We start from the raw sequence: 26,444 nt of genomic DNA on the forward strand, positions 1-26,444 counted from the left end.
AACTCTGGGGCCCTTTAGATGACTCAGTGGGTGCAGTTGCTTTCTCTGCAAAACTGAGGTCTGAGTTCAGTCTCTAGAACTGTGGTGGAGAGAGAGAGAACAGTGGACTCCCCAAGGTTGCCCTCTGATCTCCCCATCACGCTGTGTCATACACGTCCCCCCACATCACATACACACAACAATAATAATTACTATTATAATGACAATAATAAAACATAATTATGAAAAATCAATTTTACCAATGTCTCTGGGTCTCAGAAATTAAGAGACTTATCCAAAGTCAGAAGAATTTGGTAAAGGATTGCACCATGTCCATGTGACTGGAGAACAGGTGCTACTTGCAACCCATGGACATTGCTGGTATCGTGCTGATATTACAGGTTTTTAGGGTCCCATCCAAATGCCCACAAAGCAGTAAAATCTGTTCATATGAAGACAACAATTGCCTCAGCTCTGCTACAAGGCCAGTTCTTTGAGATCCACAGTCAGGCTTCATGACTTAACTTATGTTTTGGAATGAAAGAAAAATAAGTTGGAGTGGAAAGTGGAAAATAATTGTCAAATGACTGACCGAGTGTTTATGGTGTTGGAATTCCTCACCATTTCAAGGCAAGTATGCATATTCACAACAATTAATGCCAAACAGGAAGATAGTTTCCCATATGGTGCTGATATAAAACCCACTGTATACAGGGGTTCAGGGGACGTATCTTGGGATCCAATGTACCTTTCCTCACCCTGCAGACATCCCTGGGGAAGGGAAATAGCACTATAAATTACAGTAGACACGAGGCTGGCAGTCCAGGTCCCACCTAATTCCTTCCAAAGGCAAAATCCAAAAGCACTGTTGAAATGTAGACACTGTCAGCTGACCAGAGAAGCATTTAGAAAGAAAAACAAAGTAAAAAGCCTTGGAATTCATCATTCATCCAATACATTGTTCCAAGCTGCCCAGACTGAATTAGAAGGAAAAGTAATTTGCCTTCTCAAATTGACTGTGGGTGACACACACAGAAAGAAGCAGCAGAGGGAAATGCCTCAGACTAAGACCTGGGGTGGTGAGACACAGGGTGGTGACACACGCACCCCAAACACTAGCTTCTTTAGGATTTGAAGCTAGAAACAACTGTTTTATTTATAGTCTCATCAGCCAAAGATTTGTTCTTTAGATTTTGATACATTTTTATATTCATCTATATGTAGGTAGGTAGGTGTAGACAGATAGATAAGTAGATGATGGATATGTAGGTAGACAGATAGATACATACATACATACATACACACATACATACATACATACATACATACATAGATGATAGACATATAGGTACATAGATAATAGACTGATGATAGATAGGTAGATAAATGATAGATACATAGATGGATAGATTGGTAAAGGATAGATAGCTTGATAGTAGATAAGTAGATAGATGATAGATACATCGACAGATGATAGATAGAGATACATAGATAAATGGCAGATAGATACATAGATGATAGAGATGCATTGATAGATGATAGATAGATAGATAGATAGATAGATAGATAGATAGATGATAGATAGATAGATGATAGATGATACTTAGCTAATAGATAGATGATAAACAGATATATAGGTAAGTAGGTAGATAGAGAGATGATAGATAGATTGTATTTTAGGAAAACAAGCATGCCTCCAGCTTTACAAGATGACCTAGCCTGTGAGATTTCAGTTCCTAGAATTTTGTTATTTTGTTATTGCATATGTTACACATATGCAAGGGTTATGTGTGTGTAGTCGCATAGCAGCCCGTACACTATCCTGTGTGTTTGTGTATACCATATATTATATATGTGCAAATATTATGTATAATTGCTAATTATTTTATGATTATAGAATACTCTTCTAATAAAAGATACTGGGATACATATATTTAAAGTAGTTTTATAATTTCTCTTGATCTTTATCTGGCTTATTTCGCACAGATATTTGGAAGACAAAGTTTAAATATTCTTTAAATTTTATTTTTATGTTTAAAAGACAGGAAATTCCTTTTTACAGAAATAGTAACAAACACTTGAGGAAAATTTATACACATATTTTCATAATAAAAAAAGTGTGAGTATTTTCAACAGAGTGTGAGAATAGTGTGAATACAAATGTGAATCTCATCACCTGATATTCAGTCACTTCACTTACATTCAAATTTTATCTTTTTATATATTAATTATAAATGCAACAAGACCCACAGAAACACACAGTGTAAATAATTTATCTTTGCTTTTTATTTCACTTCAGTTACTCTTTGTTTGAAGAAATAATATACAAAATTATTTCTAATTAGTATATCAGCATTACTGCTTGTCTGTATAAATAATATGTAATACAAATGCATAATACAAAAATAATGTATGGTAGATGTAAATTAATGACATATGAAGCCTATCTAAACATTATATTAAAGATATACCATTCCTCTATTTTTTTTCTTTTTTAACTTTGGTTCAATATTTAAAGTAATAAATTGTATGTATTTCCTAGTTATTTTATCGACTTTTATCTCTGCCTAGGTAAAAAATAAGATTATCTATGTAGACATTGCAAAAGCTTCCAGGCTATTTTATCTCAAAGACTGGCTATAAAATGTGATGATGCAGTGAACACAGTTAAGTAAGATCAGTGTATATGGTTTTAAAGTTTTTCTCCACTTCCCATCGTTCTGTGACCTGGGTTCAAGTGTAAGTACTCTGTGATAGTGGCATTCATTCGTTTGAGCTGAGCAATTCCCAGACTCTAACTCAGTGCATTTACAATAGATATAAAATCCAAACTAAAGAGTGAAACCTTTTCAAAGATGAATATAACCCCTGACTGCTGCCATGGGTTACTTTCCAATCATCAGTCACATCTCCCAGTGTGTGGAAGAGAAGGCTTTTGCTTAGTACAGTGGCATCAATACAACTCACTTTCAAGTTAGAAAGAGACTGTGCAAACAAAGGGAAACACCAAAACAAAATGATTTCTATGAACTTCCTGTGACTCATCCCAAAGCAAGTTTAAAAGTCAAAACAGGAGAGATGGCTCAGTGGTTAAGAGCACTGGCTGCTTTACCAGAGGACCTAGGTTCCATTCCCAGCACCCACCTACATGGCGGCTCACAACCATTTGTAATTCCAGTTCCAGAGCATCTAATACCCTCTCCTGGCCTTGGTAGGTACCAGGCATAAAAATGGTGTACATACACAAAGGCAGGCAAAGATCCATTTGCATAAAATAAAACAACATGACTAATAAACAAACTTAAAACAGTGACTTCTATGCTGGAGGCAGCATATCGTTTCCTCATTTTGTAACCTTGGAAAATACCATTGAGTTGGGGACTGGATTTTTTAAGTCAGAACAAATGAGTCTATCTGTCTTCAATTGAATAAATATGGTTTTTTAAATTATAATCCTGTATCGTGGCCTTCATAGTGATGTGTGCTTTTAATCCTAGCTCTTAGGAGGCAAAAGCAGGAGTATCTCTGTGAGTTCCAGGCCAGCCTGGGCTACACAGTGAAACCCTGCATCCATAAAATAAAGTAAAAAGATTAAAATTACATAATATTAGAAAAGTATTATAGTTGAACATTATAGTACTGTAAATTTTACAAGCATCAAGAAACTAATTTTCAAAGTATTTTAGGAGGGAACTCTCTTCAAACATACTCCTTCCCATTGTCCTTAATTTTTAAAATGGAGTAACACTTAGGCAAATTCCTAACTCAGCAAACAACATTGGCATCTCACCTCTCGCATAACTGTTCTGTGTCTTCCTTTTGCAAGTCTGTGAGCAGGGCCTGTGTCCTGGCAAGCATGATCATGGAGCTTCTTCTAGTTACAAGACTGGCAACTTTGGGTAGCACTTGAGGAAGGGGCAGTGATAATGACATTTTGAAGTGCATGATTCAATATAACTCAAGGAAACATAGCTAGACTTCAGTGTCTGTCTTTCTGTCCCCTGCAGGTGTCTTTGGGAAACACTGTGAACTGAACAGTTATGGATTTGAGGAACTATCATATATGGAATTTCCCAGCTTGGACCCCAACAACAATTATATTTATGTCAAGTTTGCAACTATCAAAAGTCATGCTTTATTGCTTTATAACTATGACAACCAGACGGGAGAACGGGCTGAGTTCCTGGCACTGGAAATTGCTGAAGAAAGACTCAGATTCTCATATAATCTGGGCAGTGGGACGTACAAACTGACCACTATGAAGAAGGTGTCGGATGGGCAATTCCACACAGTGATTGCGCGGCGAGCAGGCATGGTGAGGTCTCCCTCTTCCTCAAGCCTCCATTCACTACTCTGCGGCAGTCAGTCAGCCCTCCTGGGAAGCATGCATCGGGGTCCACATTAAAGGACAGGATGTGTGCTTATTGTGTAACAACTATGCTGTTGTCTCAAGAAAAAAGAAGGATGAGAAGTGAACAGCCTTATGCATTAGCAGCCCACACTTCTCAGAGGTTTGAAAGGCAGCCTAGAACTACATTTAAAATGACTACTCTCTGTCTGGGAGTTTCATTATCCCAACTGAAGAAACAATATAAAGTCAAAGGGGGTTGAAACTGAGAAAAACTTAGTAAAAGATGATATTTAGTATTTTTCACAATGTATTGGACCATTCTTTCTCGCTCTTCTATCTCATTATAAGACACAGCCACAGTTACCTGGTGAAGTCTTCTACCTTTGGCTGCAGGGAGAGCTGGACCATGTAGCAACTCTTGAGTAATACTAAATGTGAAAAGAATATTTCTCTCATTATTAATTTGGTTACAGGGGAAATATGTATCCTTACTTCAGAAAATATTTTTTAAAGCCCCTATTTGATTTTGAATCTCTTATGTTCTACATTTCAAAACAAAATTGTTGGAAGCTGGAAAAATCAATAGCCTCTAGGCCTTAACCATAACATAGTCAGACTGGAGATGTCTCAATTTACACTCTTGCTGAGAGGAAAAGAAAGAATATATTTCCTAGAAAATGTAGTATTATGAGGTTGTGTCTATGACAAACATTTAAAGAATTCCAAAGATTAAATCATATGAATGACTAGGACTTTAAGATCTTCTTTGATTTTTATCCCAAAGCTTTTACCAAAAAGGAAAATACATTACAGCTTGAGAATGCCCAGCACACATGCCAACCAGAGCTGACCAGTCAAGTACATGCCAACCAGTCAAGTACATGAGCACTGTATATTTTATAAAAGGGTTTTGGGGTCTCTAATGTCAGTATTTTGTATAGTTGCTATGTAGAGGTGTGCTCCCAGAAGCAGGTGGAGTGAATCTATGAAATGCAATGCCACTTTTGAGACCAGTGTTCCTTAGTTTTTGAGGTAACAGACCAAGGAGTAAACAAAGTGATGAATTAATATCTTGACATGTGATTGGAAGAGTACATTTTCCCCCAAAATGCTAACATTTATTATAGTTTACTTAAGAGGAAAGTGAGAAGAATATTCATGCAGCTCACAAGAGTTTGTGGAGATTTCAATAGCTGCTAGGTGCATTAAAAGCAAATAAATAGTATGTTTTAATATTAGTGTTTTAATACTCAGTGGACAATAGTGATAAATAAACTGTATTAATAGTTCCTAAGATTGTGAGAGGTTTATGACAAACTTTTTCAAATCTTGAATTTAAAAAGCCATGTTTGTGGACAGCCCTCAAAATTCACAAGCAGTGCTGACAAAGTGAAGTCATTTGCATCCATCATGAATATGGCCTCATTATAACATAGGGGACCTGGTATCTGCCCTGTTTACATACACGTGAGATGTGTTGGTGAACTTGCTTCTGCCATTGTGGTGTTTCCACTGTTTTGGAAATTTGATCTCACATGCCACAGTCATGCATGGGAAGTACAAAGCAGTGCCTCATTTGTACTTCCCTCACATGGATGTGCCACAGCATTAGAATCCACTTAGGAAGACCCCTTTCATTGTACCAGGAGAGGAAAGAAGTCCATTCTCCCTCTAACTGGGGCTATCTGGCCAGTGTTACAACACTACACTCGGAACCTCACACTCACTAAAATATGAAAAGCTTCGCCATTTGGTGACTCGTACTGACAATCAGGGAGTGGTCATCTAGCTTCACTATGAAGAACAGAATAATGTGGAAATGCAGCCCTATCTCTAACAACAGTAGTCTCCTTGGCTGTTGCCCATAGGGAAGACCTTGGCCTTGATCCATTAATCGGACTTCTGAACACAATAGTTGGCATTTTTTATTGATCAAAAGGTATATTCACACACCTGACTATAGAGGAAGCTCTGGAGGACTGTGATCGCTCGGCTTACATGGCAATGTCTGTTAGCTGTTTCTGAAACACTTGAGAAGTTTTGACAATACAGCCATGCATTCTGTTAACACGGGTGTGTGCTACTGTTATTTGAAATAATAATTCTTAACACTGATGAGGGCACTTATCTGAGGTTGTATGGTTTTACAAGGAGATGAGGGAGGGAAAACCATGATTAGAATAATTGCATGAAAATAATTATTTTCAATTATAAAGAAAAAATGTTTAAAATAAATTGCCACATATTATAGTATATATGATATACTTTCATAAACTTTTTGTTAATATGGCAGATAGAATAAGTCTTTTGAAAAAAATTTGAATTTTTTTAGGATACTGGATAGTAGGATAGATATTTTTATTGAAATTATAATCTCACAGTGTCTAAGTTCTCCAGGAAGACTAATGACTTCTTAATTCTCTCTTGTATAAATGAGGCACAAGGAGCCGACAATTTCAAGCAGCCTCATCCCTCTGAGGTGTAAAGATAATTAGAATTAGAGGTACCAAGGAGATCTGTGCCCATAACTTAAGATGTGAAGCACATTATGGGATGTTAGGTATACATTAAATCAAGAAAAACATGGTAATAATAATTTCAATTATCTCCACATGAGTGCAGTGCTGGTAGTGTCTCCTTGGGAGGCTGATGTCATCAGAAGGCACGTGATGATGGTCCCCCTTTCTTGCTTACAGGCGGCTTCTTTAACTGTAGACTCCTGCTCTGAGAACCAAGAGCCAGGCTACTGTACTGTCAGCAATGTGGCGGTTTCAGATGACTGGTAAGTAAAATCAAAGCTCCATTCTTATCATGATTAAAATTATAATTTACAAGAACTTTAATTGTTCTCCACATGGAACGGTCATATGCTTCCTCAAAGAGATATTCATACTTTAAAGTAATTAGTGTCAGTGAAATATTATTTTAATGTTGGATTAAAAAGTCACAAAGTGATAGAGGCAAAAATAAAACCAGGGGAAGCAGTGTCTCCTGTAGCCAGAATGGTTTCGATTTTCCTTCATGAAACCCTTTCATGTTTCCTGAGTTCTGTAAGAGCGTAGGGCGTGACCTCCACTCATTCAGACACGTGCTCTTCTCATTTGTGTGGTAATTAATGTGTGTTTTCTAATAGCACTTCAAGCTGAGTTGTGGCATTGGCCAATCAAAAGCAGAGGGATTTTGTCAGGAATGAGAAATGGAGATGTACAGCGACCTCCCAACCCACCCACTGTTTTTATTCACACGAAGCACAGCTTGCTGTGGTCTTAAAGAACCCCAGAACCTGTAGAAGGAACAGTCTTGGCTTCTGTGCATTTATTTGGTCTTTTCTAGAATGCTTATTTTTGCTGACAACTTTGCCGTGTGCATCCAATTTGGATAGTTTCAAATAGAATGTTATAGCTTCACTGTCTTTGTTGTAGAAGACCAAGCAACCGTGGGAGTACCTGCTTTGAGGCTGAGTGCTGACCTTGACGCTCATTCTGGGAAAGCAAAGTCATTGACTGTGATGTCTTGTGTTGTTTTTTGAGATCTTTACCCTTTCATGTTCACGTAGGACCCTTGATGTTCAGCCAAACAGAGTCACTGTTGGGGGAATCAGGTCTCTAGAGCCAATCCTTCAGAGGAGGGGACATGTGGAGAGCCATGACTTTGTAGGCTGTGTAATGGAGTTTGCTGTCAATGGACGACCCTTGGAGCCCAGTCAGGCTCTTGCAGCACAAGGCATCCTTGATCAGTAAGATTTCATTTTATTTATTTTTTATCTATCTATCTATCTATCTATCTATCTATCTATCTATCTATCTATCTATCTATCTATCTATCTGTTTGTTTGTTGTTTTTTTCAAGACAGGGTTTCTCTGTGCAGCTGTGGTTGTTCAGGAACTCACTCTGTAGACCAAGATGGCCTCAAATTCACAGAGATTCTCCTGCCTCTGCCTCCCAAGTGCTGGGATTTAAAGGCGTGGGCCACGACACCCAGCAAGATTTTATTTCTTACCATTAAAAAATGCAAATGTAGATGCTGAACATTCTGAGCCTCCAGGTGGAGGCCTTACCTGACTGACAGAGCTTCTGCGATGTGCCCTGAGCTGTAACTGGTCCACACCCTCTTTCTAGTCATGTTGTCCCTTTGTTTTCTATACCCGGTGTTCCTAGTGCACAGTAGGACTTCCCACTGCTGGGTCCTCGGCCTGGACTGATCGTACCTTGAGATCTCAGTACCAAAGCACCCCCTTACCCTCAATGTAGAGATACAGAAACCCCCTAAGCTCACACACTCTTCAGTTTGTAGAGGATCTCTGTCTAACATGCCACATATTCACTTTTTCCCTTATTGTCTGTCATTCACACAGGAAAAGAAATCCTTCTCCATGAGTATGTGCATTTATTTCATTCCCTTATGTCCATGCTTGGTGTCATACCTGGCTTGTAATTGGGCAGTGAATAAACCATAATTATGAGCATCTTTGTGGGATACACCTGGACCTAAGTAAATATGTGGCTCTGGACCATGATAATAAGGGATTTCTGGACCATTGTGGTCTTATGGAAATTGCAACCTTTGGTGGTCATTGTATAAGATATTTTTATTTATCCTCTCTTCTGATGTGAGGAAGACTAGGTTACGAGATTTCTGCATCATTAATTGCTGCAGGGTAGCCGGGGCAAGTCCCTCCCTATACTGCAAACCTGAGATCAAGCACGTTGAACAGTCTGTGTCTGCTTCAAGTCAACTTTCCTCCTTCCAGGTTGGTGTTTTACCCGTCTTCTCTGTGACTCTCTTCCAGGTGCCCTAGGCTTGAAGGCACATGCGCTCGCAACCCTTGCCAGCACGGTGGCACCTGTGTGGACTTCTGGTCATGGCAGCAGTGTCAGTGCATGGAGGGCCTGACTGGGAAGTACTGTGAGAAATGTAGGTTACCATCTTCACATTCACGCGATGCTGTCACAGCCCCAGAAAGCAGGAATATGTGCACCTAAGCACATTCCTGCATTTTGACTCTAACATGGCAAACATTAAGTGTGCCAAATGGGGTGAAACACAAACAGTTGTAAATTGGCTTTTTAACCTGAAGAAGGGTAGCATTCTCTTAAAGAATTGGATCTTAATTAGTTTAACATTTAGATGTTAGTTTCACCTTATAAATGTATCACTGGGTTATTTTATGTCACATATTGGGTAGTTAGGAAATTTAAAGTCAGCAACTGTACTCAGGTTGTAGATAAGTCCACTGTGGGTGAATATTTCTCTGGTCAGATTTTTATATTTGGCAAATAAAATGTGCAGTATCACTGAATAACACCTAGCTCCAAACATTGTGTAATAGTTAATATGTTAAAATAAAAGCCACAGTTTATTTAAGTTGTTTTGGAGTAGCACTATTCAGTCTGCTCATTAATTAAGCACCAGGTGCAGGGTGATCAAGGCATCAGTGATATTCAAGCCATCAGTAAAGACTTGCTCTCTGACTGGAAGCTGTGTGTTCTAGTCTACCCTGTGCCCTTGGGGGCAACTTTATGAGAACTGCTTTATTTTGAAATGAATGATTACCTCTTCGTTCAGCCACTAGCATCTGTGACTTTTTAAGGAAACATTTGTGGCTACTGTAATATGAAAATGAAGAGAAGTGAGCAAAAACATTGGAATTTAATAGAATCCAAAAGATCTTAGAGGCAGACAGCATAGATGTATCTTAGTAGCTTGGCTATAATAGAAAAAGAAAAAATGAGTTGCCACACAGTGTTTCTTTAATGAGCTGCACTGAGACTTCTTTTTGTAAATTTAAACATAATTCTGCACGTGCTATTCTGTTTATCTGTTTAGAGTATAACACCCAGGGTAGAGTTACCCCTGATTCCATTTCCCCAGTTCCTTTCCTGAGCTATGCTATTGGTTATGTTGAAGTAAATGTTGTACTTCTGGACTGGGAGTCTTTTAACAGGTCATGGCATCTGATGATGCACCATCAATGGTGATGGATCCAGGGAGAGCAAGTTACAACTAGTAGTCTTTGACTGGACACTTTTTTGGGTACATATTTCTAAAAATCAGAGACTAGAGGGACTGAAGACTAAAGTTCCAAAGGTTTCCAACTATAAAAACATATTTGCTTAATAATTTCAGGAATGCATTGAAATTAGTTCAAGTTTTGAGTTGTGCATTTTAGCAGTTGGCTGTGTCTTCTATGTCCAGGCTTTCTGTCCCATAGCGAGGAGATTGGATGACAAGTCCCCCAAGTGATTAATGATTGTCATCAAGGATTTTATGTTTCACAGATCCAAAAGGACTCAACCATTGGCAATACACTTACATAATTATTCACAAATGGAAATTATTTTCCCAGAGTAGGACCAGGGACAGTAATTTCAGAAACTTGAACTTTTGTCATTTTTAATACCTTTTGCCACTCTGAAGATTGCTCTAAAAACGTCTAGTGAAAGCCTTCAAAATTTTTCCCTTTCTTCTTGGCTCTCAGCTGTCACTCCGGACACTGCCTTGTCACTAGAAGGCAAAGGACGCCTGGACTACCACATGAGTCAGAGTGAAAAGCGAGAATACTTGCTGACGCAGAGTATACGGGATGCCATGTTGGAGCCTTTTGGTGTCAACAGTCTGGAAGTAAAATTCAGGACTCGAAGTGAGAATGGCATTTTAATCCATATCCAGGAAAGCAGCAATTATACCACGGTGAAGGTGAGAAAGGAGCCCTTGCTTACCCACCTGACAACCAACTCCTACCTGCTCTGGGGCAGCAGTTCCGTCTCCCACAACTTCTGTCCTTTTCTTTCTAATCTTAGAGTTCTGACCAAAGCTAGGCAGTGATCCAATACCATCCACCCTCAGTGTTCCCAGGGCCAAAGTAACAAAGATCTGAGAGGACCAGTTTCTAAACACCTTTGTCTTGTTTTAGAGTAGAAACCACTGCCAGCCAGGCCAGCACAGAAAATGTAGTCATGTCTGCTTTGACTGATAAAAATCTGCATCACTTTGCTACTACTATAAGCAAAGTAAAGCATGAAAAGAATATGCCATGATATGGAAAATTATTTTCACAAAGAATTATTTTAAACACTGATAATATAAGTTAAATGGTAAGATTAGAATACTTAGAAAAGATTGGACTTTATTCTGAAATACACATTCTATTTATTACCTAGGTAAAATCCACAAAGTTAAATTTTTTTGGTATTTATTGTAAGTAAAATTTCTTTTCATATCTCCAAATAAGTTTTAGTGGCAAGAGGGAGAAATGTATTCTCAGTCCTATGGAGGGATATATTCTTAGTCCTATGGAGGCTATAAGAGGACATAGGGTGGCTTCTCTCTGCCTTTTTCCTTTAAGCAAGATCTCTTTTGCACCTGGAGCTCTCATGTCTGCTTTCCAGCACAGACTGACCAGTGTGCTTCTGGGATCTGCTTGACTCCTTTGCAGCTATTGACATGGGTGCTGGGATTTGCTTGACTCCTTTGCAGCTATTGCTGGGGATCCCAACTCATATCCTCACATCTGTACAGAAAGTAGTCTACCTAGTGAGCCATCCCCCTGCCCATTTCAAATAAAATATTCAAAAATGTTTTTCAAAATTTATATTCAATAAAAAGGGGATTTCTCTCTGGGCTTTTACTTCACTTTTCCTCCCTGTAGGCAGAAGTCAAAGCCAGTCATCCATTAGCCATGAGCCATTCTTTGCCTACTTCCTGCAACCTTCTGAGAGTCTGAAATGAGAACCACCTTCTTTCATAGACAGACATTAGCATCAATTCTCCCAGCAGATCTTGTGTTTGGTTTCATCAACTGTTTCATAAGATCATTGTGTGTTTTATAATTCTATTGATATTATTTGTATTCATTTCAGTAAATCCTTAAGAAAACAAGGCCATGATTACTGACCTATTTTTTCCTATCAATATTTTGAAACACACAGAACAGAATTAGCATTTGCTTGATTTAATTCACAAATTATATTAAAAATAAAGTTGATGCTCATCCATAAATTTTAGGTTTGGGTTTTTCAGGTTTCTTTGTGCAACTGACTCTTCATGCTTTATCTTAGGTGTCTGTTTTCAGTAACTCACACAAAGACCATTCCTTTTCCTGGTGATCCACTTGTATATTCCTTAGCCCATCTGTTTCTAGATGGAGATGATTTTTACCCCTATGGTAATTTGACAGTGTTTGGAGACATTTTTTATTAGAGAGATGAGGGTGTTACTACCATATAGTTGCTGGAGAACAGAGTTGAGCATCCTATAATACACACAGTATGCCTGGTAGAGGATCATGTGGTCAGAAATGTCAATCAGTGCTGAATTTGAGACAGATCCCTGCTTTCCTACAGGGACATTTTTAAATTTTCACTTTATCTTCATTACTTAAATATCCTGGTTACCCAATTAATATAACTTGTGAAACAGATAACTCTTGAAGTGTTCAAATTTGCTGTTGATAATTTCCATTGAAAAGCAAATTAAAAGCAATCAAGCCATAAGTTACAGAGAGAGCTATGACTAAAAGACAGTGGGTTCATCTGGCCAGAACATCATGCCCTGCTGAGAGGGGACCCTAAGTGGCTTCTGCTCAGAGTTCCTCCATTCTGAAAGGCCACACTACAGTCTTTGCATGAGATTATCTGTTAAGCTGTCTCCAAGTCCCCATGCCATTTAAATGACATATGACACACTGCTATTTGCAGTCTCCTTCAGCCAAGAAATTCAGTCAACATGCTACATGTTTGAAGAGTGAAATCTTCCACTGGGAAGCAGCTGAGTGATAGGGTCTGTCTTTGTTCCTGTGAAGTTCAGCAGGATGGCAGCTTGCACCTCCACAACATGGTGCCACAGAGCTAAAAAGGGAATTAGGCAAAATGACCAATAATTAGCAGTCACGACATTTAGTGAGAAAACTATGAGCAGGAGGTTTTCAAAAACAAGGACTTTGGCAGGTGAAATAAGTAGAAAAGGAAAAAGCAGCCAGTAAAAAGAGCAAAACAGACTCAGAAAGTAGCCATGATGGGCAGGAGGTAACTGGGTCTGCTGGAGTGTGACTGAGGAAGGCTTGGACAGAATGTGCTCAGCTAGTGTCAGCTGCTGGCCATCCAAGAACCCAGCTTTTGTTTCCTTTGGCTAGCCTTCTTAGCATTTCTTTCTTAAACTCTCCATTTATTGAACTCCCCCCTTCTTCCTTTCCTCCCTCTTCCTCCACCCCTCTCTTTCTGTCTCTCTGTCTCTCTCTGTCTCTGTCACACAGACAGACAGACAGACACACACACACACACACACACACACACACACACACACACACACACACACACTAATGCCCATGATAGGGAAATGAGCAAAGTTGTTGGGTGAAGGAGATCCTGGGTAATTTGAGTACATCAGGAGGAGATAGTTAGAAGAATTGAGGGGAGAATCCTAGAACAGCTCTGCTGTGATAATTTAATTTACATAATCATATGAACTACATATGTATGCATTGTGTGAGTGTGTAGTGTATGCATATGCTGGAGGTGGGCATACACTGGAGGCCACAGAAAGACACCTCTTGTCTTCTTCTACTCTTCACTGCCCTATTGTCTTGAACTGGAAGCCTCACATATTGTTAAGCAGTCTAGCAAGAAAGCTCCCAAGATCTCTATCTCTGCCCTTCAGAGCTGTGGTTACAGGGCACATGGCCTGTAATGTGGATGTTGGGGATTTGAACTCAGGGACTCATGCTTACAGAGGAAGCACTGAGTCTCCTCTCAGCCTATGAAAAATATTTTTAACCTGGAATATTCAATTAAAATATTACTATATGATATCTATATGTAACTTAGTTACATGAATTTTCTACAAAGCACAAATGAACAGATTTTCAGTTTTTCTGGAAGTGTTTCTTGCATATAGACAGAGTCTGAGGCGAGTGACACACGAAACTGACCTCTGCTTTCCCTTCAGTGGCTCCTTGGACACTTCATCTCTGTGCCTGGACGGCAGTCTTATCTGGCAGCAGGGATGGGAATGTGCTCTCTGACCCATGGGCTCATCTTGCCTTACAAATTATTCATGTTCTGAAGGGTCAGCTCCTAATACTGGAAACTTGCAAGTTGGAAGCTAGAGTGTCCTGTTACCCAGTGTTTTGCTGGGTGAACTAAAAGAAATCGAATTCCTTTAGATAAAGTGAAGAGACAGCTGTAGTGAAGTCTTGGCCAAATCTCCTTCTTACTTTATGGTATTCCAAATGGAATAATGAGCCCCATTTTTGTCTAAAACTCCAGGGTAGTGGATATAAAGGTGAAGCTATTTTGTCATCTTTTTTTTTTTTCAAATACTCTGCTTTTGGAATGTCCCATTCACTTTTCTTGTTTATCTTCTAACTCCTCTGGCCTTTTTACTAAACTTAGTGATTTAACATACTTCCTTCTGTTCTTGAAATACAAATAATCACAATTAGTGTCAATTACTTAAGATACTTAGTTAATACAGTATTTCAGTTTTGTTCTGGAAAGTTATATGCCCCTCAAGTAGCTATTTATAAAATTAAAAACTGTTAGAATTAGTAAATAAGCAATCTTGTCTAAAATTTTGGTGATGATATATGTAAGTGTGTTGTAATACTACAGACCTCTCATCCATTCGAGCTCCTTTGGATTGGTCAATATTTTAAATGAATTATTTTTTATTTATATATCATGTTCTATCTGTGCATTGTTTTTAATTCATCTTGCAGATTAAGAATGGCAAAGTGCACTTTACGTCGGACGCAGGTGTTGCTGGGAAAGTGGAGAGAAGCATTCCTGAAGCATATGTTGCAGATGGCCACTGGCACACCTTCCGGATCTCAAAGAATGGAAGCACCACGATGCTGTCTGTAGACAGAATATACAGCAGAGACATTGTCCACCTCACTCAAGACTTTGGTGGCCTCGAGGTGCTTACCATATCTCTGGGAGGAATCCCACCTAACCAAGCCCACCGAGACACTCAGACAGGTAAATGTCTCAGGAAAATCTGCTCCTCAGAATGTAGGTGTGTAGCACAAATCTTAAAAGTTCTTATTAATAAAATCAAACCTGGAGCCAGGTATTGGGGTAAACTGGAAGATCAGAGAAGCAGAACATGCCACAGCTAACCTCACCTGGCCAACTTCTCAGCTGATCTTGTTTCTTCAGACTGGAAGCCTCTGAGTCCTCATCCAGAATGGATTTCAGCAGAACTGTGCTACTCAAAAGCCTAAAAGCTTAACCAGGCTCTAGTTTCTGGTTCTCATCTTTATATACCTTTCTGCTTTCTGCCATCACTTTCTGCGGTTAAAGGCTCACTTCCTGGGATTAAAGGTGTGAGTCACCATGCCTGGCTGTTTCCAGTATGGCTTTAAATTCAGAGATTCAGATGTATCTCAGCCTCCCAAGTGATAGGATTAAAGGCGTATGTGCCAACATTTTCTGGCCTCTATATCTAGTGGCTATTCTGTTCTTTGACCCCAGATAAGTTTATTAAGGTACACAATATTTTGGGGAACACAATACCACCACATAGGTGGTTTGGGTGGCAAATAGGAGGAGGGGGCTAAAGCCCAATTTGTTTTATATAACTCTCTTCCACAGAGTAATTTTATCACAGTATAGTTTTTGCAGGAGTAGTTGGATTTCTGATATTGGTAATTATGAACCCTCTAATTAACATAACCATCTTCAGAGAGATTGTGATTAGTGGCACCGTCGCTTCCATTAACGGCTTTCAACTGTACTCCTGAGATCTGAATTAAGCATGGACTCCTCTTGGTGCTTGGCTTGTCCTCAAGGCCTTTGTCTGTTCAGTCAGTTCATCAAAGCCAGTCTCCCTAAGTAATGCAGGAGACAGGGGTAACCAATATCAATCAGGTCCTCACAGGATGTAGATGTTATCTTAGATCAGCGATATAAAAGAAAATGGAAACACTCATGAGTTCTTACATCAGCAGGAGGGTGAGAGTGTTGGAAGGTTTAATTGATGGATAATGTTAACAAAAGAGGCCAAGGCCAGGGAACAGCTCATAGGCTGCTAGAGTAAGACAGATAGTGAAGCCGGAGAACAAAATAGGTGTTCAGGTTGGAAAATGTGCATGCATTGATTCCACCTGCAGAACATTAAGGAGTAATTAAAATTTTAATTTTAAACATGAAGTAGAGTTGAAGATCTTTCAGGCTGGTTCTGAGGATGAACTGGGCGAGGGGTTCCAGGGCTCAGGTGTTAGCAGCCAGTATCTGGAAGGCACTGCAGGAGAAGGTATTATTTGCATTCTAATGGAATAGCCAAAGAGTGAAGTCAATGTGGATGGACCCGACTTGTTCTGGGGACCATTTTCAGCAAAAATCAAGGAGAATTCTGAGTTTTCATCTTAAACAATTGCACCACCAAGAAAGAGAACTGCTGAGAAATAGAGAGGCAGTCTCAGGAAAGCATGTAGTTTGCTGTAGAACATATGGCTTTGAAGCACATTTGAAAGGACATTGCGTGGATGACCTGGACTCAGGGTAGACCCAGGAGAGGTGTCAGTACCAAGTAAGTGAAGTGGTGGGAGTAAGATTGTATAGGAAGCCCTGGGTCTAGCCTTGAGTAACTCCAAACCACAAGAACTATAGAAAGAACTATAGAAAGAAGAGTAAGTCAGTATAAACATGTGGAACTTTCAAAGAACACAAAATGTCACAAAGAGAAGGGCGAGCCACTAAGAGGAAAGGAAGTCGGAATCAGGGGATGCAGAACCAAGATTCAATATTCTAGGAAATTCTGAAAAAAGTAAATCACACTGACAAATGTCACTTGGGTGGGAAGGCATGTCCAAATAGAGGAAAACACAAAATGTGTCACAGATGATATCATTAATGCACAAAAATTGAATTCTGGGTCATAAGTCCTTATTTGGTGGATTTTAGAGCATGCACAATCTATTTGGATTTTGTAAGAAATCAAGACAGTGTAGATTCTGGGAGTCTGTTAGTCAAAGTAAATCTTTTTGCCTTCAGATATATGCTTCCTGACATCAGTGTGTTCAAATCCAATGAAGGATCTCTTAATTGTTTCTATCATTACAACTCACTACTAACAAACCGCTTGGGATATTTTTTCTTCTGTCTTTGGCATCCTGACCATTTACAATGTGGGTGCCACAGTCACCTCCCCCCATCCCAGATACCCCCAAACACTGTAGTGGTCAGTGTTTTTCTTTTGATCTACAAGGGCCCATACTAGTATCTTAGGCAGGCATACAATCTGTGATTGCACACTCCATGGTCTTGCAGTTGAAGCAACTGGCTTTTATTTTGCTTTCTGTTGTTCATAAAATAAGTTTTATCTCTAAGTAACTCTTGGTCTGTGGCATGTAAGAATCAAACTGATGAATCATTAGATAGATAGATTGATAGATAGATAGATAGATAGATAGATAGATAGATAGATAGATAGATAGATAGATAGATAGATATTGAGAGATCGAGAGATAGAGAGAGAGATATCAAGACAATCCTGGTGCAGAGAGAGATCTTCCAAAGCTTTCCAGTTCTTCTCATGTGTCACATAACTCCATGGTTCTAGAGTTAATGTCAGAAGACATGCATTCCCATCTTTGAGGGAGCCTGGTTGGAGACCCTCCTGGGGGACTGTGGATCTTTTCTTCTTCAGATCCCATAACTTAGAGGTGAAATGGTTGATTTTCTGTAAAGCAGCTCTTGCTGTGTCTCCCCCACAGGTTTCAATGGCTGCATTGCCTCGGTGCTCTATGGTGGAGAGAGCCTCCCCTTCAGTGGCAAGCACAGTTTGGCCTCCATCTCCAAAACCGACCCTTCGGTGAAGATTGGCTGTCGGGGTCCCAACATCTGTGCCAGCAATCCCTGCTGGGGCGACCTTCTGTGCATCAACCAGTGGTATGCCTACAAATGTGTCCCTCCTGGTGACTGCGCATCCCACCCCTGCCAGAACGGAGGCAGCTGTGAGCCAGGCCTGCTCTCCGGCTACACATGCAGCTGTCCAGAGTCACATACAGGGAGGACCTGTGAGACGGTGGTGGCCTGCCTTGGTGTCCTCTGTCCTCAGGGGAAGGTGTGCAAGGCTGGAAGTCCCGGGGGACACGTGTGTGTCCAGACCCAGGGCCCAGATGAGCTCTCCTTACCTCTGTGGGCTGTGCCGGCCATCGTGGGCAGCTGTGCCACGGCCCTGGCATTGCTTGTCCTCAGCTTGATTCTATGCAACCAGTGCAGGGGAAAGATGCCCAAAAACCCCAAGGAGGAGAAAAAGCCAAAGGAGAAGAAGAAAAAGGGCAGTGAGAACGTAGCTTTTGATGACCCCGACAACATCCCGCCCTATGGAGATGATCTGGCAGTCAGGAAGCAACCTGAGGGGAATCCCAAGCCTGACATCATAGAGCGTGAGAACCCTTACCTAATCTTTGATGAGACCGACATCCCCCACAACTCAGAAACCATCCCTAGTGCCCCGCTGGCTTCTCCAGAGCAGGAGATTGAGCACTACGACATCGACAACGCCAGCAGCATCGCGCCGTCAGATGCAGACATCATCCAGCACTACAAACAATTCCGAAGCCACACGCCTAAGTTTTCCATCCAGCGGCACAGCCCTCTGGGCTTTGCCAGGCAGTCCCCCATGCCCCTGGGAGCAAGCAGTCTGACCTACCAGCCTTCTTCATATGGCCAGGCGTTAAGAACCAGCTCTCTCAGCCACTCGGCCTGCCCCACTCCCAACCCCCTGTCCAGGCACAGCCCAGCTCCTTTCTCCAAGCCATCTGCTTTCTACAGAAACAGCCCAGCCCGGGAACTGCATCTTCCTCTGCGGGATGGGGGTACACTGGAAATGCACGGGGACCCCTGCCAACCTGGCATGTTCAACTATGCCACCAGGCTGGGGAGGAGAAGCAAGAGCCCCCAGGCCATGGCATCCCACGGCTCAAGACCTGGGAGTCGCCTCAAGCAGCCGATAGCACAGATACCATTAGAATCCTCTCCTCCTGTGGGACTCTCCATCGAGGAGGTAGAGAGGCTCAACACCCCTCGCCCTAGAAACCCCAGCATCTGTAGTGCAGACCATGGGCGGTCCTCTTCCGAGGAAGACTGCAGAAGACCCCTGTCCCGAACCAGGAACCCAGCAGATGGCATCCCTGCCCCAGAATCCTCTTCTGACAGTGACTCCCATGACTCCTTCACGTGCTCAGAAATGGAATACGATAGGGAGAAGCCCATGGTCTACACCTCCAGGATGCCCAAGTTGTCTCAAGTCAACGAATCTGACGCAGATGATGAAGATAATTATGGGGCCAGACTGAAACCCAGAAGGTACCATGGACGCAGGGCTGAGGGGGGACCGGTGGGCACCTCTGCAGCAGGATCTGGGGCTGCAGACAGCACCCTGAAGCTGGGGCAGCAGGCAGGCAACTTCAACTGGGATAACCTTTTGAACTGGGGCCCGGGCTTTGGCCACTATGTGGACGTCTTTAAAGATTTGGCCAATCTCCCGGAAAAGGCGGCCGGTAATGAAGAAGCTAAAAGCGGGGCAGCTAAACCAGCCCCCAAAGATGGGGAGGCCGAACAGTACGTGTAAAGTGTCTGTGTGGGCAAGAAACACGCAAAGCAATATGTGGCTGCCCACTCGCGTGGGTCACCCTTGGAAAACAGGCCAGTATAGACCGGTGGCCGCAGGACGCGTTTAAGAGGAATCACAGAGCTGCTCACATTAACTCCAAACGACTCTTTAATTTAAATGTGCTTGGTGAAACGGTCCTCCTGCATGCGTTGTGTTTTGTGATGAGTTTGGGGGGCATGCAACATTGGGGAGTTTTGCTTTGTGTTTGGTTTGTGGTTTTTACAGTTAATACCATTACAGTTGCAGACAGGAGCTTGTGCTTTCACAGTGGGGGGTGCTTGTTTCCATTGTAGTGTTAGGATTGTGTTTTACGTTGTTGCAAGATCGCTTAAGTTGAACCAATCCATGCAAAGTGCAGGAAGGAGGAACACTTCCCGTCCTGGGATGAAGGACTGCACACTGACACTCTTGAGACGTATAGGTTCTTAGGTGACGTTGCTCAGACATGCTAAGGGCTTGTTTCACACGACGGTGGGTACTAAGATTAAGTCATTTGTTCAGCACTTTAAAGCTTGCTTAGAAATGGTCTTGACACTCATGTGTCTCTGTGCGAACAGCCATGGTCTCCTGACTTACCTCAGGCTTTCATAAGGAACAAGATGACCGCATACTGTCCCCAGAACACTGCCACCTTTCTCTTCCGGAATAACGTTCTCAGCGCACTTCTAAGAGACATTTTTTTTTAAAAAAGTTATTTATTGAAAAAAAAAGTTCTATGCTTTTAACATGTAACAAATTGACCTAAGCAGGCCCTAATTGGTTTTCATTTCTAGCCATTCAACATTTACCCCAAGTACCCAGTTTTATAATTTATATAAAGTCAGATTGCAACGTTTCTTACTTTCTGTCTTTTTCTAGGTCATTTTTTAATACTGTGTAAAACTTTTTTTTTTTTACACCTGAGCTATGTTTTTGATACTGATATTTTCCTATGCCGGAAACTTTTCTTGCTTTCAGGGAAGGTAAGAAAATGTGTTTTTTTACATTTGTTACTTATGTAACATTCATATTTTCACAGTTTGATATCTGTAACATACTGTATGCTTTCTACCTGTAAATGCCAACAATAGAATTAAAATATTTATTTAAAATACTGTGTCCTAGGGTGAATGTCAGTTTCTACCTTTCTCTGTTCTCATGTGGGCAATTGAGAATATTCTCTTTTTGTTAGCAAGGCATATCATAAGATGAACTTCCACAGACCACAACACTTACTATGGATAACAGCCAGCAAAGACATCTTAAAGCCACCCAGTGCATTCCTGCTTACAGTGTCCTGGGACTTCCTTTCAGTGTGCTGAGTTTAGACTAGCTGAGTTCAGGAAGACCAACGTTATTATGGGCCCTGTTTAAGCACATTTACTATTTAGAAGTTCCCATTAGAATCTGTTCTTTGCGATACAGTTCCAGATGGGACTTATGGCTGTAGAAGCAGCCATGAATTAAAGCCAGTTGTGAAAGATCTCTAGCCCTGATTTTCTTCAAGTGTTTAGCTCCATTTTTTTTTTTTTTTTTGTAAATCCAAGGCAGGTAAAAGAAATGGCCTCCTACGTGTGTTGCCATCTCTAAGTTACTGTCCAGTCTCATGTGACATGTCTACACAGTGTGCATGCTATTGTAGTCAAGGCTAAGCTCTGTTTTCCAGAACTAAGAAAGAAAAGTGACTCCAAAGAGAGTGGCCCCCAACAGGACCTATTTGTCTATAAAGAGCCCCAGAACATTTTTAAATGACCTTGTTCCGCATCCCAGGACATTTTAGAATTAAATATTTTCCTCAAACCTTGTATTTGTTAAGAGGATTCTTAAACACCAGCCATCAGCACACAGCTGATGGATTTTATAATATAAAAGAAATCTTAAATTAAAACAGCCAAATTGCAATATATCCTGAATTTCTTTCTGGCATTTAAAAAATGTTGGGATTATTGTTTTTGTTTCAGGATAAGATGTAAAATGTGGATGACAATCTAAATCATGATAGTCATTTAATGTGATTTAAATCATAGTATCAAATGCTGATCTGATTTTGTCTTTTTGGGTCACCTGTGATGAACCATCCTGTCTTAGCATTTCCCTGTGCATTTTAGTGTTTCAAGTTTATTCACCCAATATGGGGATGTGTTCATTACTTTGTATAACTCAGAACAGGAAACTGTCTTCCCTTTGAGCAAATTCTGAAGCATCTCTGAGTCCTGGAGGAAACAAACTCTAATTCAGAACAGAGCTGAAAGTAAACCAGCAAAGAAGATCACCACTAAGGGTTAAGGGCAGAGAGCTGGACATGAAGAACATGAAGGAGTTCAAAGTCTTCTGCCCTCTCAACTGATCCTAACTAATATAGGGCAAGTGGTACTCTCATAAGGACATTCCCAGTATTTTCTCCTCTTAGCTCTTCCCCTCTGAAGCAAGGGCAAGGTTTATTGCAGGGAAAATCAGATCTATGTATAGTGAAGTCTCACAGAGAATCTAAATCAATACTCAACTTTCCAAAGTCACAAGGTGGCAGGAATATACTGTCTGGGGGATATGATGGCAAATTTGACAAGGTAACAATCTCAACAAAATAAGTGGCTGATCTTCACTTGAGTGTTCGCACACACGATCACAACCTTGGAGTTTTAGATAAACAATGAAAGGCTCGCTGGGTTTCCTGGAATATGGCCGCTCCATTAACTCTCTTGTGTCTCTAAACCAAGTATTTCGATTGACTTTCAAGACGAACCTTAACCCTTCTAGTGGGGAGGCAGGAGGGAAAAGGGGAAGAGAGGTGAGAGGTTTGTATTACCAGCCAGGAGCAGAGCTGGTTACCAGGTCCTCAGGCCACAGGCAAAACACAGAGCTCACAGGACTCTGTCCTGAGGAGAAGATCCCTGTGGCTTTCAAGGTTGTTTCTAGAATTTCCTAAGTTAGCTGATTCATTGATAGCTCATTAAGATAAATTAAAACCATTTTTTTTTAAGGAGAATGAGAAGAGCCTGGAGCACAGTTCTCCCCAGCTACATGTTGTTAAGGAAATGCTTATGAACAACAAGGCTAATGGGAAACAGAGTCCTCACACTATTGAAAGTCATGGACTTCATAAATACTTTATTTATAAGAAAAAAATACATCACAAAGCAACTTTATTCCCTCCAGACATTCCATCTAAGAACAAATCACTGACATCACAGGCAGACATGCATTTTGTTTTACTTGAATTTAACATTCTGGCCTGAATAAATCAGTGAGAAGTTAGAATGCTTTTTTTTAAAAAAAAAAAAAAGAAACATTTTTTGAATCAGTTCAGCAGAACAGGGTTTTCTTTCTCATTTTATTCTGTGGTCCCAATTTTTAAAGGAATAGTATTTCAAATGGCTGAAAAGGCTTTTCCATGGGAGAAGTGAATTCAGAAATGATGTGTGCTCTAGCTCTTAACTTGGCCTCTCAGTGAGTGGCCTCTTGGTGTGAAGCAAGGCTCTGCTGTGATTGGTCACCTGGTGTGCAGGGAATGACTGTGATACACCAGTCACATGGTTGGGCATAGTCCATTTGTCCAAGAGAAGCAGCAAGGTATTTGTATATGTTCAGCAGATTTCTTCGTGTTCAGTGAGGAGAAAGACATTCTATTCTAGTGATTCTGGAACAAACAAGTCAGTATCAGCAACTCCTTCCTTACCATCATATATAACGGTATCTGTATGAATGGCAGTCCAGACCAGGCAAAACTACAGAAGGACTTCACAGCATGGGTGTTCATCCACTCTGCTTTTATGTCCAACTGAGGCTCAGAAGATGAACAAGACAGATACAGCTGTGAGGAATCATCTGGTGATTATGACTCTTCTGTCCCTTTGAGCATCCTAAACGTCAAGGAAGACCAGCCGGACAAGAATTATTTCCAGAGAGCTGATGGCAAAGGTGTCCATTTTGTTGTCACTAAGGCTTGTGTGTGTGCACAACCCCCGGATGAGGGACTGGGAGAAGATTTCATGTTAGAAATTGAGTTTTATATTTAAGAATTGATCAGTTGCAACAAAAATACTTTTCAAAGTGAATAAAATAGATGCATTCTCAGGGAAAGAAGAACCCCAAAGCCGTGGTTACTAATCTCTGCTTGAGCTCAAGACAATGAAGAACCTCACCAGAAGCTTCTTAGGTTTTACTCTGTGATTGGCCTTTGAGACTACATCTTGATATGTAGCTCAGGCTGCCCTTGAACTCATAATCCTCCTGCCTCAGCATCCAAAGTATTGGCGTCACAGGTTACTACCACCACATGCAGTCCTCAAATAGCATCTTAATTAATCTTTCTTCATTTGAAATGAACATAGGTAACTCTCCATATCTGCATCAGTAACACAGTTGTTTTTTTAAAGTATTCTGAAGCATCTGTGGGATCCAAGTGGAGTGTGGGGAAATGAGATTAAAATCGAAGGACATATTTTGGTCATTAACTGTGACCAAACTCTTGGGGAAGTCTTTTCATGCACTGTACAACATGCAAATAGTGAGTCCATAGTTATAATTAACATAAACAGTTCTGAAAATACATAATTGCTATCAACATAGATAAAGAACACTTGCATTTAGTAAAGGAATGTGTTAAATTAATGCCAGACCTTTCAACTCTTCATAAGACATGTGATATGTCTGAAGTAGATTTCCTAGCATCATTCTGTGAGGGAGTCTCCTTGTCTGAAGGAATAGCCATGGAATTTATAAAACTATTCTCCCTAAAGGCAGAGCTTTCAGGTGACCCATTCAGATGTAATTTTATTAGGCTATGAATCTGTTTTCTGAGCTCCCAAGTCAGGTTATGAGGCACAATCTCAGTATTGTATTCTGGTGAGAAGCTGGAATGGTAATCTCCATGCTGTTCTAGTCCAAATAAAATAACTGACTGTGGACAAAGTTCCCTGGCAATGTCATTGATTCCTAATTTCAAACTGAAACCACATTTCATGTGTTGCTGATGTTGATCAAAATAAGATTCCATTTTGCTTCAGCCGCCTTCATGCTCAAGTCATCCTTTTCATCCTCTGTCTGCTGGTCCTGGCCTAAAATGTGCCTTAGCAATTGTTGTTTGACTGAATTCAAAAGACAAAATGTTCCAGGGAAATGTTGCTTTTGGAAAGTTGTATAATGAGAGCTTTTGATCTACTGCAAGAATGTGTGCATTATTTTACAACTGCTAATCCAAGGGATGAGAAATATGGCTGGCTACTGAGTTTGAGGTGATGCCACGCAAAGTCAGGTCATATGGTTGGTTTATCATAAGATCCTAGTAAGCTGTAGGAATAGCTTGAAGAGAAAGTAAAAGGTTTGTTCTCTGTCGCTTTGGCAAACCCATCCTTAAGAATCTTGAATTGATGGGCAGTACAAAGTAGGCTAAATGGTTTAATGCACAAAAGAGAGAAGACACAAAGCTTGGTGGGGCAGCAAGGAATGGATGTCAGAGGAGCTGGGGGAGGGGTGAACATGATAAAATACCATGTATGGAATTCTCCAAGAACTAATAAAAGAGAAAGAAATGTGAATTGACAATCACAGTCATCACTTGACAAGGCCATTTGGATCCTCCATGTAATCCAGGCACCAAGCTCAAAATGACATCTACTGCAGAGTGCTGCATGGATGTGGGAGAGAACTGGAACCACACACTTCCCTTCTTGAAGCTCAGAGGAAAGAGAATCGAGTGATACTCCAAGAAGGAGGAAGGCTTGGGCTGTCATGATGCAACTCGAAAAAAAAAAAAATGAGTTCATGGAATGCCCAGTAGATTTTGAAGCATCAGAGATAGTTGTAAGAGACAAGCTACCATCTATGCTGATGAAAGAATATCCCCAGGTGTGATGGTCAGCTTTAACTGTCAACTCTCCACAAACTGGAATCACCAGAGAAGAGCTTCTCAGTGGGCAATTATCTACATCAGGTTGACTCTTGGGTATGTCTTTGGGTGATCATCTTAGTTAATTGACAGAAGAAGACCCAACCCACTGTGAGCTGCTCCAACTCGTAAGCAGAAGGTCCTCAACTCTTTGACCAAACAAGCGAGTCAGCAAGTGAGCCTCTATTAAATCAGCGCCATCTTCTCTGGGATGTGGATATGATATGACCAGCTGTTAAAGGTCCTGCTTTGAGTTCCTATAACAGAGAACTGTAACCTGCAATATAAGTTAAAATAAACCCTTACCATAGTGAGGGTTTATATTTCTGTGAAGAGACACCATTACCACAGCAACTCTTATAAGGGAAAATATTTAACTGGGGCTGGCTCACAGTTTTAGAGGTTTAGTCCATTATCATCATGGTGAGAAGCATGGCAGCATGCAGGCAGACATGGTGCTGGAGAAGGAGCTGAGGGTTCTACATCTTGATCCACAGGCAGCAGAAGGAGACTGTGTCCTTCTGGGCGTAGCTTGAGCACATGAGACCTCAAAGCCTGCCCTCACAGTGACACACTTCCTCCAACAAGGCCACATCTCCTAACAGTGCCACTCCCTGTGGGCAAAGAGT

The 26,444-nt window shown here is 40.8% G+C and overlaps 1 protein-coding gene across 1 annotated transcript in view; it reads left to right on the top strand.

Annotated features, from left to right (window-relative positions):
- Nucleotides 1-21,043, top strand: part of Fat4 (FAT atypical cadherin 4) — a 132,949-nt gene extending 111,906 nt beyond the window's left edge. The window contains exons 11-17 of the mRNA XM_076574027.1: nt 3,987-4,294; nt 7,027-7,112; nt 7,887-8,066; nt 9,121-9,245; nt 10,810-11,027; nt 15,046-15,307; nt 18,046-21,043. Coding sequence (XP_076430142.1) covers nt 3,987-4,294; nt 7,027-7,112; nt 7,887-8,066; nt 9,121-9,245; nt 10,810-11,027; nt 15,046-15,307; nt 18,046-19,907 — 3,041 coding nt within the window. The 3' untranslated portion in view covers nt 19,908-21,043. The remainder of the gene's footprint in view (nt 1-3,986; nt 4,295-7,026; nt 7,113-7,886; nt 8,067-9,120; nt 9,246-10,809; nt 11,028-15,045; nt 15,308-18,045) is intronic.
- The last annotated feature ends 5,401 nt before the right edge of the window (nt 21,044-26,444 follow it).

Source organism: Peromyscus maniculatus, chromosome 6, assembly GCF_049852395.1.
Source record: "Peromyscus maniculatus bairdii isolate BWxNUB_F1_BW_parent chromosome 6, HU_Pman_BW_mat_3.1, whole genome shotgun sequence".
Classification (NCBI taxonomy): Eukaryota; Metazoa; Chordata; class Mammalia; order Rodentia; family Cricetidae; genus Peromyscus; species Peromyscus maniculatus.